Source organism: Oratosquilla oratoria, chromosome 28 (assembly GCF_046742065.1).
Source record: "Oratosquilla oratoria isolate Oo_2021 chromosome 28, ASM4674206v1, whole genome shotgun sequence".
Taxonomy (NCBI): Eukaryota; Metazoa; Arthropoda; class Malacostraca; order Stomatopoda; family Squillidae; genus Oratosquilla; species Oratosquilla oratoria.
In genome coordinates, this window is record NC_134804.1 from 46,021,683 (window position 1) to 46,032,895 (window position 11,213).

Below are 11,213 nucleotides of genomic sequence, written 5' to 3' on the forward strand. Positions count from 1 at the left end.
CCACTCCTCCATTCACTGCCACATGTAACCCCAAATACTAAAAACATACATCTGGCTGTAATAACATATAAGCAACAATGTAAGGAGTTTTATGGTATACATGACAATCATGTGTGGTATGATGGGACACTAGTGGACAGTATGAAGGAGCACAGATAATGTACAATGTTAGTCAATACATGTGACAGGTTACAGCACCAAAGAGCACAAATCAGTTTTGCTGATAATGGGATGTTATTATTGTAACATCCAAGAGCATCTGATAGCAAGTGTAACAATAATACAGACTGAAACTAAATATAATAAAATCAAGTTGTAAAAATTTTGGCCACAACTACTTCCTCAAAATCACAGACATACAAACCAATTCGTCTTGAATTTACATCTTCAATTTCACAATAATAAACCCTGCAACTGAGCAATAGTTTTTGACTAATTTCACAGATAGATTTCATAACAAGTTCTTCCTACACTATTTCATGTAAACTATCAGTTGCCTTGCTATAACAATTTACTGATTAAACCTGAAATGGACACTGGTATGCAATTTTTATAAAGTACTAAAAAGGTAGGTCTGATATCATGCAATCCATATTCATAAAACTTAAACATTACTAAGCTAGACTAGATCCTGAAAATAATGTACAAGTTACCAGGTGATCAAATATCAATTACCAGTCATTCTGATATTAGAACTTAAGAGTAAATAATACAATATATAGAAAAATTTAGACATCTTTTCTCTATCAATATATAAGAGCACCATCCAAGAACCTCACTCCCTACTAAGACTTAAATAAACTAGAGTTTATCAAATTTAACTTGATGGAAATCTAAAATAAATAATTACTGTACATCATGGAAGAGATTAATTAATGAAACATATCCATTACACAAGAAGGGAAGAGTATTGTAAATTCTAAAACCATAAACATAACAATATCTGAGAATAATAAACCTATTACTCAGCCTTAACAAAAGAAGAAACTCTGTTACTCCCTCAGATTACTAAGTATTTCATGTTATGTTCCCCCACATAAGCACTTAAAAAATTGCCATGTACCCTATTCCTGCAATAATCACATTAGACATACCACTAAACACTGGCCCAGCATTTTAGTGTCACTACTTAAGAAACAAGGTCAGGAGTGCCAGTGGTTTGAAACTACAAGCAGTGTCATTAATGAACAACTGGTTCCACCACCTCATCCATATACATCCTGATCAACCCTGGTACAGCATCACCTCCACCTCAAAACACTCATTCTCACTATTTCCTACTCTCACATGAGCTCTACTACTTATTTAAAACCATTTCATCATCCTCAGATTCCCCCTACCCAATACATGTGCAACACATTCCTTAATATGTCAACCCTGCCATATGCCTTCTCCAAATCCATAAAAGCCCAAAAGACATCATCACCTTTTACCTAAGTCTTGCATGTCTATGTAAATTTTATCTGCACACTCTTTTCATTTCCCAAACATACACTGCTCTTCCCCAATTATTCCCTCTGTTACCCTCTTATTCCTCACAATTAACACCCACCCAGATACACCTGACAGACTCCTCCCTCTAAGCCTACTACTCATACACTCATATTTGTCCCCTTTTCCCTTGTATTGTGGAACTGTACATGTACCCCTCCAGTCCACTGGTAGTTTCCTCTCTGAGGCCCACATTAACCAATCTCACTAGCCATTTCCAGGAGGAGCCAAGAAAAGAGAGAGGAAGGGGTGGTGAATGGGAGTGGAGTATGTGGGGATGAAATGGGTGTGAGTGGATTTATGCCTTTGACTTTAGCTACCTCCCTTTTAAGGGGAAAAGGCCCTTGGTATATGTATGTATCTACTAGCCATTCAACTAAAACCACTCTTCCCTTCATCAGACACTCCACACGACAACTATCTAACCCAGGTACCTTACCACCTTCAGTTAACATATCAGAACTCCTCCTCTCAGGGAGAGATCTATGACAGTCCCTCTTTATGAAGGGTTTTTTGAAGCATTATAATTTTATGTAGTATGCCCTTACTATCAACTCATTTGCTGCTATGCAGTCTCAAACCATCTCCACTCCTAGCCTCTCACTTAAGTAGTGATGTTCAAAGTATATCGGCCAGCTAGCACCCCAAATACTTGTGTCTGTATGTATGTATAAACATATACAAATGCATGCACACATACACACACCATCATACATAAATAAAACCCATTCTACAACCACTCCCATCTCTTCATCTTTGAGTAATACACATCCATATTCATTTACTTCATTCAGGAAAATTAAATTATGGTAATGATCCTTTAAAATAAGTATAAAAATGTATAGTATAGTCATAATTCTACATAGAAAATATAGTACAATCTTTTGGTTACAATGAGTACCATTTTTTTTTTTGCCAATTCTTCTGATGTGAGTGGTATGTATTCTTTATTAAAACCAATTATTTCCCTAGGTCACAGCTTTTAGACTAATGGGCTTCACATAAATAATTTCTTTAGCAAATGTACAACACAATCACACCACACATCCTTTTGGTGCACAGAATCATATTCATTGATACATTCTCACCAGGAATTTTCTGGAAGAGAACCTAAACTTCAAGTGGTCTTACCAGGTAATTTCTTGGGTGGTGTGCACGGTGCAGCTCGTATGGGTTTGAAATGACTGAGTTCGGGACGAATACTGTCACTGCTGGCACTTGATAAATCGCTTGCGCATCGCTGATAGTTCGTCCCACCTGTAGATGTGCAAAGAAGATGAGAACAACCACCATGATATGCCACCAAGAGTAATTCAAAACTTTGAAGATAATCACTAACTCTCAGGTTAGCTAGCCCTGTTCACAGATTCAAATTGCCCCAGATGCAATCACCACACAAAACACACAGCACCTCATACAACAATGCCCCCCCCCAAAAAAAAATAAAATAAAAAAAAATAAAAAACTCTTCTCTAAAAGACTTTAGGTCCAGCCTGAAGGCTGTTGCTGATTTTCTGGAAGCCATAGGTCTTGTGCAAGGAAGATTCAAGGCAATGGATTAATCAATCACTAATCCTCATTCTGTAGCCTTAGATTTTTTTTACCGGAAACGTGCAACAACACAGTATTCAGCAACAACCAGAGGCTGATCCCACAGATCTCTTAAAGAGGAACAGTGACAGGTGTCCTAAAGTGGGTGTTCTGTAAGTCCAATATCAAAGACAGCCATCTCCCTACTGCATGTCTTCAAAATCCATCAATACCTTCACCTCCATCATGAGATGCTTCCCTGATACTTGGTCTCCAGACTGAACCCAGGATCTCTACCAATTTTGTATTTCTTCCATCATTCTACATAATAAAAACTGATTACTCCCCACTTACTACAAACCAGTGATGTAAAGAGAGTCCCACGCTAAGGAGTGGTACAGGACAGATTTAAGAACGGCAGAAATGAAGGATAGTAATAGTTCAAAAGTAGCTATGCATTCTTCTACAGATGCCACCAAAATCCTAAGAGCATTGACTGCATAATCAACTATGCAGCCAATCACCAGGATAAGGTGACAATAGTCATTCCACTTTCATCTGTCTATTTCCCAATCTTTTGAAGCCCACCTAGTGTGGCTAGTAGAACAGCATTACCTATATGTATACATTAAGCTGTCCTATTATTCATTCCTGACCACTTACCTCCAAGCTCATTTCCTTACTCTCATCACTCCATCCAGAAAGTTATCAAACACACATGGAGATGCAATGTCACACGACCTTCAAAACTCGTTACATCATGCAAGTACCACTAGCTGAACATGCTAAAAACCACTCCAGAAGCTTACTACACAAATATGTACAACAACTTACTATATAAAAACACATTAACATCCAGATCACCAAACAAGCTCTTCAAGACAGACCATCAAACTCAATACACCAGATGTAAGCCCCACAGGAAAATCCTCTTCACCTGTCTTCCACACTCCAACACCACCTTACTTCCCCATTTCCTAATATTCATCTTTTCCTCTTTTCCATGTTCATGCTTCAACTTTTCTCTTTGCCATTTTGTTTTTTGACCATAGAAAAATATGATTCAAAATACCTCCCCCTGCCTCTCTCAACACTGTCACATCCAATGTCTCATAATTTTTCAACTGAAAATATGACCAGTTATATTTATGTCTCTACTGCCATGACAAACCATGAAAACCCATGTATCAGTTTACTGGAACACAATACACCAACAATCACAACCCTTGCAGCTTTTTCCATTCTCTTCCACCCCAGCCAGCACAAGACGGTTTGTCACTTCTTCAAAGAGTTCATCTCCCACTTTTGTATTCATATCCTCTGATAACTTAACTCTTCCCTATCTTAAATGATTCTGTACCCTTGCTTAATTCCACACCAAGGCCACTGAACACCTCATCCTACAATTAACATTATTAACATTCTACAATTAACATCCTACATCAACAATCCTGAGATAACAATACAATATTTCTTCCCTGAAAGATTGGTGGGTCTAGCACGGTGGGAGCTGTGGGTCTCCTGCAAGATACCTGCGATGACATCTCCCACCATAAATTCACTCTCTCCACTCTTGTACTTGTGATACATACACACCCACAATACATGCATACACAAGACTTTTTCGCCCCTTATATGGGAGGTAGCCAAAAATCAAAGGCATAAAAACCACTCCCACCCATTCCATCCCTAACATACTCCACTCCCCTCTACCCTCTTCCCTCCCTCTTACCTTGGCACCTCCTGGATGACGGGATTTAACACACCCACAATAACCAATTTAATTCCATCCATTCTCACCTTCACATACATCATGATCTCATTTATTTCCTCATTTTCACAAAACCACGCTCACACAATTTTACTAAACACTATAGCTCTTTCGAACCTGAATTTACACTTTCTCACTCCTTCTATTTATTAAGCTATAAAAAGAAGGCACTAAAACTGAACAAACATCTGCTTCCAAGATAAATGGGTCATAGGAAAGAGGCCAAACGCAGAGTATGGAATCCAATATATTTGACGTTCCGCCCAGCAGGGCTTCTTCAGAAATAACATAGTTAAGAGACATTTTACTCCTTATATAGCCCGAGCTTGCGGGGAGAAACAAACCTTAAAATGGTGAACACACAATTTGCGCAAATTGCTTGTTACCTGGTTATAAGGAGTCAAATGTCTCTCAACTCTGAGCGAAACGTCAAATATATTGGATCCCATACTCTGCATTTGGCCTCTTTCCTACAGTGCTGTTGCAGTCGTTGCTGCTTTTACTCATAAATGGGTTACTCTAATTAAATCAGGAAGGGACCAACAACAACATACAAGGCCTCCTTCCTGTCAACCAAAACATGCCTATATATGCGTCCATTGGTCCCCGAATAGGCGTGGAGTTTGGTCGTGGCGTTTTCGATCCCCTGTGTGGTGTGAATAGTGGGGCTGACAACCGACCCCTCGGCGATACCATAAGGGGACTTGAAAGGATTTCTTCTTCTTTAAGCGCCTGTGCAAATTCTGCATCTCGTTTTGTCTCCTCCTGTCGTTTTCTCAGCTGAACAGTTTCCTCTGCCTGATTTAGAGGACATATAATTAGTATAAACTAAGCAAAAATGTACATACATACATATACCAAACGCTTTTTTCACCCCTTATATGGGAGGTAGCCAAAAAACAAAGGCATAACCACTCCCTCCCATTCCATCCCCATCACACTCCACCCTTTTCCCTCCCTCTTATCTTGGCACCTCCTGGATGAAGGGTCATCCCTGTATCCTGTCCACTACCCTGGGTCAGAAGCAGTGTCACAAGACACAGCACATCCACCACAGCAAGGTTGCTTCATTAAAACAGTGACCCCCCCCTCTGTCCCCTCATGCAGAGAAGGAGAAGACAGGGAGAATTCCCTTCGGGCTGCATCAAATTATTTCTCATACATATTTCCTCACCCCCCATCCCCCACCCATTCCACCTTTTGTGATGGTGAAAATCATTATCTGTACCACCCTACTCACAATTTAGAATGACACATGAAAAAGGAAAAAAAATCATTCGTACCTGCTGAAATTCTTAATAAAAGTGTGTGTGGCAAAATATGCTGACATGTAACTGTGAACTCTTGGAAGTAAAATCACACTGCTAAACATATTCAATCCAAACTTTTCATACCTGGAGTTTCTGAATCAGCTGTTTGGATGCTTCTTCTTCCTTTAATCGTTCATTTTCTTGTTCACTTCGTAGTTTTTCCATTTGTTCCTCATATTCCTGCTTAATCTCACCAGGAGTGCTGAGTCTGACGTTGGGACGTCGTGGTATATACGCTGAAATTTGATTATTATCATAGAATTATATACCAGTGACATAAAATTACCCCTTATCTACTAACAAAATCACCATCATCAATGGGAAGCATACACTGCAGAGTGCATTGCTTCATTCACACAAATTAAGAAAGACCACTTGTCTAATGGATGTGAGGAAATAGTTTTCCATATAGATCCATAAATACTTGGAATAGCATAGGAAGTGATATAGCCCAAGCTCAAACAATACCCGAGTTCAAACCTCTAAATATGATAACTGGAAATCAAGGATATAGATTAAGTTGGAACTGTACATGAACTTGAGTCTAGGTATGATAAAGAGGAAAAATTAGAGAATAGGAGACAGGACCCAACAAGTGTTATTCCTTTCCATCCATGAGTGGAGATAACCCTGTGAGATTAACATACGGAAAGTGTCCCATATAGCCAAGTTAATATTCATGAAACACAATGATAACAACCCTTGATCAAGTCTTAAAAAGCAGTTATTAGTTTGATATATAGTCATACCTGTGATACCCAATAATTCTCCAAAGGCACTTTGTGCCATAAATACTGAGACAAATTTTCATGCCTACATACAATTTCCATATCTCACAGCCATAAAGCAAGGCAAAAAGTATAAGCAACTAGACTATTTGGATCTTATTCTTTTGGATGTCACATATCCAAAGAATGTCAAGAAACTCGTGGAATACCCTATATAATTACACAACCCAATCTAAAACCATAAACATTTCTAAAATATGTATGATATTTTAAGGAAAAAAAAAATATATATATATATAAGCATTGTTCCATTTCTGCTTATTACAACTAGGTAAACACATACATACATACATAGTAAATTGACAAATATACAATTTACAAATACTTACATTCTTCATCAGAATCTTCAAGACCTAGAAGTCTGGCCTCCACCTTTTCATGAAAATTTTCCTTTACCCATTGCCACAGGGGTTCGTCAACCAAGCACTTTTCTTTTGTGGCTCTCCGTACCCACACACTTATTCTGTAATCACGATATATGAATATAATACTAGGTAGCCACACAAATAACAAATCAGCTGCTGACCCTATATGAGACATTTTACCCATGTATGTAGTAAGCTACTAATGTTTGGGGTGATTCACCTCTGTCAAGGTTATAGAATGAAAATAGTTGAGCAATCTATAATCACTGTAAGCCAGTAAGGTATAAATATCATAAACCTTTCTTCACTTTTTCTTAATTGTTCTATTTCTAGAATGTCCCTCAAATCAGTTGGGAATATATCATATACCCCTGAACAGTTTTTAAGCACTTCAATTATTCTCTATCAATGAGGTTCAAATGTGATAGCTAACTGACTTGTTACTTAATTTGTTGACAAATGTATTTAAGCACTTCATTGATCTATATCAATAAATTTCAAACATGACATGAGATAGTTATCAGATCTATGTCTCATTATTATGTTTGATACCTCAAATGGTATTAATTTATCTTACAGTTTGGTTTCCTAGATCTTACTTCATAAAGCAAATATATTTAATATACATTTTCATGTAGCACAACAAAGAATGTATAATTTATGGTAGTATATACAGTAAAAACTACACGACCCATACAATGAAATTATATATGTAACAAGTCTAACTTTAAGTGGCAAAAATTTGAGTTATCAATTTAAGAGCCATTGTCATATATATATAATTCTTTTTACTAGCACAACAACTGTTATGTTAACATATATCACCTAATATTGCTGCATTATTTCTGACATATTTCCAATAAATATTTTGAAACATTCACCTGTCACATTACCAACATTAATTCTCTAAGTTTGTTGATGCAAAAGTATGACAGGTACTCCTAGAATCAATTTAAAGACATTATTTCAGAAAGACAATAGCAATTAGAACAAACCCATCAATGCTGTTATTTCTTTTGTAATTAGGGATGGAAAAATCGTTACGAAAAATTTACTCCATTTGACCATGATGATGTATCATGTACTATGTTGTTACTGAAAGTTGCATTATGATTAAAGGGTCATTCTTTTGCATCATACCACAACACCGTACGCCTAAATCCTGACATTCAACATACACTAAATGACCTTGACTTCAACAACGCTACGACCCTTATCCTGTAAAAATAATATATCAAAACTAATTCTAACAAATATGCCAAACGTACACTAACCTGGTTCGACACATAGGGCAAGAAAGATTTGCTTCGGACACATTTTTTTCAAAACAAGGCATACATAGGCAGTGCTTGCAAGGCATAGTTACTGGTTCTATCAATATGCTTATGCATATTGGGCATATCACATCACCAAGACACAAATCGTTCAAAGATCTCGATTTTCCTTTGGAAGAAGAAGCCATTGCTTATAGCTCGTTGTGATGTTTCTCGTTACTCTCGCCATGTAAACAAAACAGCTGGAAATATTCGTTTGGAACAATTATGTAAGCATAGTGTTTTTACAGTAAATCATTTGACCTTCAAATGAAACATCAGAAGGTGTCAATATTTTCCAGATAAGTCCAAAACAATGTCTAAAAATAGAACATATCTACATATACAAGTTGTACTACCTACTTAACGGAACTTGAACGTGTACACCTCATAGGTCACGTACAATACTTACGTGTATAAACTTGATTCTAAACATCAGTGTTTAGTACACATACCGTATATGTACATACGCGCGCGCGTACACAAACGCACACACACATACACACACACGCCATCAATAACAATAAAAGATAGAAAAGAAACAGGTGACATTATTATGCTGTTTACGTCATAGGTAGTGGACAAATCTGACAGATTTTTTTTGAGTGATGGGAGAATGTCACAATAATATGGCAATACCATCAAATGAAAATGGCGGCATGTCCTAGAGATGTTGAAATACAGTTTTTCATACATGTGTATTAATTCCTGAATTAGTCTAGATCAAGGGTTCCCAACCTGGGTTACATATACCCCTCGCAGTGATACATTTGCACTTCTCATGGGGGTATTTTAGGTATTTAGGGGATGGTTAGGAAGTACATGTGAACGATATATTGGCGCAGACCAAAGGGATTTTCCCCCGCCTTCTCTCTTTCTGCATGAGGGGCTGCGGGATGGGGGAGGGGGTCACCGATAAAATGAAGCGGCCTTGCTGTGGATGCGCTGCCTTGCTGCATTGCTTCTGACCCAGGGCAGTGGGCGAGATGCAGGGATGACCCGTCATCCAGGAGACAAGAAAAGAGGGAGGGAGAGTTGGTGTATGGGAGTGGAATATGTGGGGATGAAATGGGTGGGAGTGGATTTATGCCTTTTGACTTTGGCTACCTTCCTTGTAAGGGAGAAAAAGTCCTTGTATATATATATCTATCTATATATATATTATATATATATATATATACATATATATACATATATATATATATATATATATATATATATATATATATGTGTGTGTGTGTGTGTGTGTGTGTGTATATATATATATATATATATATATATATATATATATATATATGTGTGTGTGTGTGTGTGTGTGTGTGTGTGTGTGTGTGTGTATTTTAAGTCTGAGAGAATAAACGTTACTGTACATTATGTTGTAACCTCCATTCAGACTGCATAATGTTATTTTTATTTTCGTTTTCCTCATTTAGTAAGCAAAGCTTTTACAGAGTAAGGTAATAATATTTGTTTTTCACAATTATAAAACTTCCCGCGGCATTAATCTATTCCTGTACTGGACCTGAAAGCACCGAGTCTGGAATGCGCTTACCGACTGAAACAGTGACCGTTAAGGATAATTATTTTAAAAAATGTGTATGTGGTGGATCAAAATAGTTGATGAATTACCCGAGTTTAGTTCATTGATGTTATCACCATTAATATTCTTATGCAGTCTATATACACAAATTTCATAATAAAATAGCACAGAGATATAATTTCCATCACCGTTTTCCCTTAAATTTTACGGGTAGGCTACACGAAAATCTAAATAAATAACGAAAGGGGTACAGAGCAACAAAACGGTAAGGAACGCCTTGTCTAAATTATATAGATCAAGCTAAACTATGACAGGATTTAAAGTTCGGTTATATTAGATTGAGAAAAAGAGGAGAGATACAACGGTAAAAAATAATTCCCTGTCTACTACCGATTAGGTAAATACACATCCCAGGGTACGCGTTGCTTCATTCGAAAATCGTCCATTCCCCCATAGTCCAGGCAAGCTCCCAGGCAACCACCCTTCTCATTCCAAACAACTCGGGTTAGGATCAATTGACTTGATTTAGGCATGAGTTATGTGGTCCACCCCCTTTGTCATTACATTGTCTCTCGTGGAAACAACTCCGAGTGAGATCAACTTCATGGAAAGTGTCACATGCTGGAGTTGACGTTAATGGACTAAGGCGTTATCACACTGGGCTATTTTTCCTCCAACCTCCAATTCATCGGCGGTACCGCCCACCTCCAGCACTTTTTTCCGCCGTAAAATCACTATGGCAAACTATTTTGTTTTCTCAACAATTTACATAGAATATCATTTGATATGCTGGAGGAAATTTATTTTCCTCCAGCATATCAGATTCCTTCCCGAAAGCTGCGGGCTGCAAATCTGCTCCAACAGTCGGAGGAAAATTAGCCCAGTGTGATAACGCCTTTTATAGTGACAACAGGCCTAGACTAGGTCTAAGTGGTCGCTGGTTTTATACAAAAACATCCAAGCGATTTCTCGTGATTCTCCAGAGGCACTTGGTATAACAAAGAACGAGAATAAACTTTTTTTTTATCCCACCGTCGGAAAAGAAGACACTAATGTTGAAAGTTCTGTATATTTCAATCACTAACTGTGATCCTCTTCAGCAGAA

General features: G+C 37.6%; 1 protein-coding gene across 5 annotated transcripts in view; it reads right to left on the reverse strand.

The window, feature by feature from the left end:
* The window catches only part of LOC143040386 (E3 ubiquitin-protein ligase RNF169-like), a 41,020-nt gene extending 31,904 nt beyond the window's left edge, over positions 1 to 9,116 (reverse strand). For 2 of the 5 annotated variants that reach the window (XR_012967712.1, XM_076211393.1), the window contains exons 1-6: positions 8,981 to 9,114; positions 8,530 to 8,771; positions 7,220 to 7,353; positions 6,187 to 6,338; positions 5,377 to 5,590; positions 2,623 to 2,748 (exon numbers count right to left, since the gene is read on the reverse strand). Coding sequence is in view for 4 of the 5 variants with exons in the window: in XM_076211393.1 (XP_076067508.1) it covers positions 2,623 to 2,748; positions 5,377 to 5,590; positions 6,187 to 6,338; positions 7,220 to 7,353; positions 8,530 to 8,717 (814 nt within the window). In the remaining variant the exon portion in view is untranslated. Of the gene's footprint in view, positions 1 to 2,622; positions 2,749 to 5,376; positions 5,591 to 6,186; positions 6,339 to 7,219; positions 7,354 to 8,529; positions 8,809 to 8,980 lie in introns of those variants that run through there. The other 3 variants (XM_076211398.1, XM_076211397.1, XM_076211396.1) reach the window with 3 other exon arrangements.
* Between the last annotated feature and the right edge of the window lie 2,097 nt (positions 9,117 to 11,213).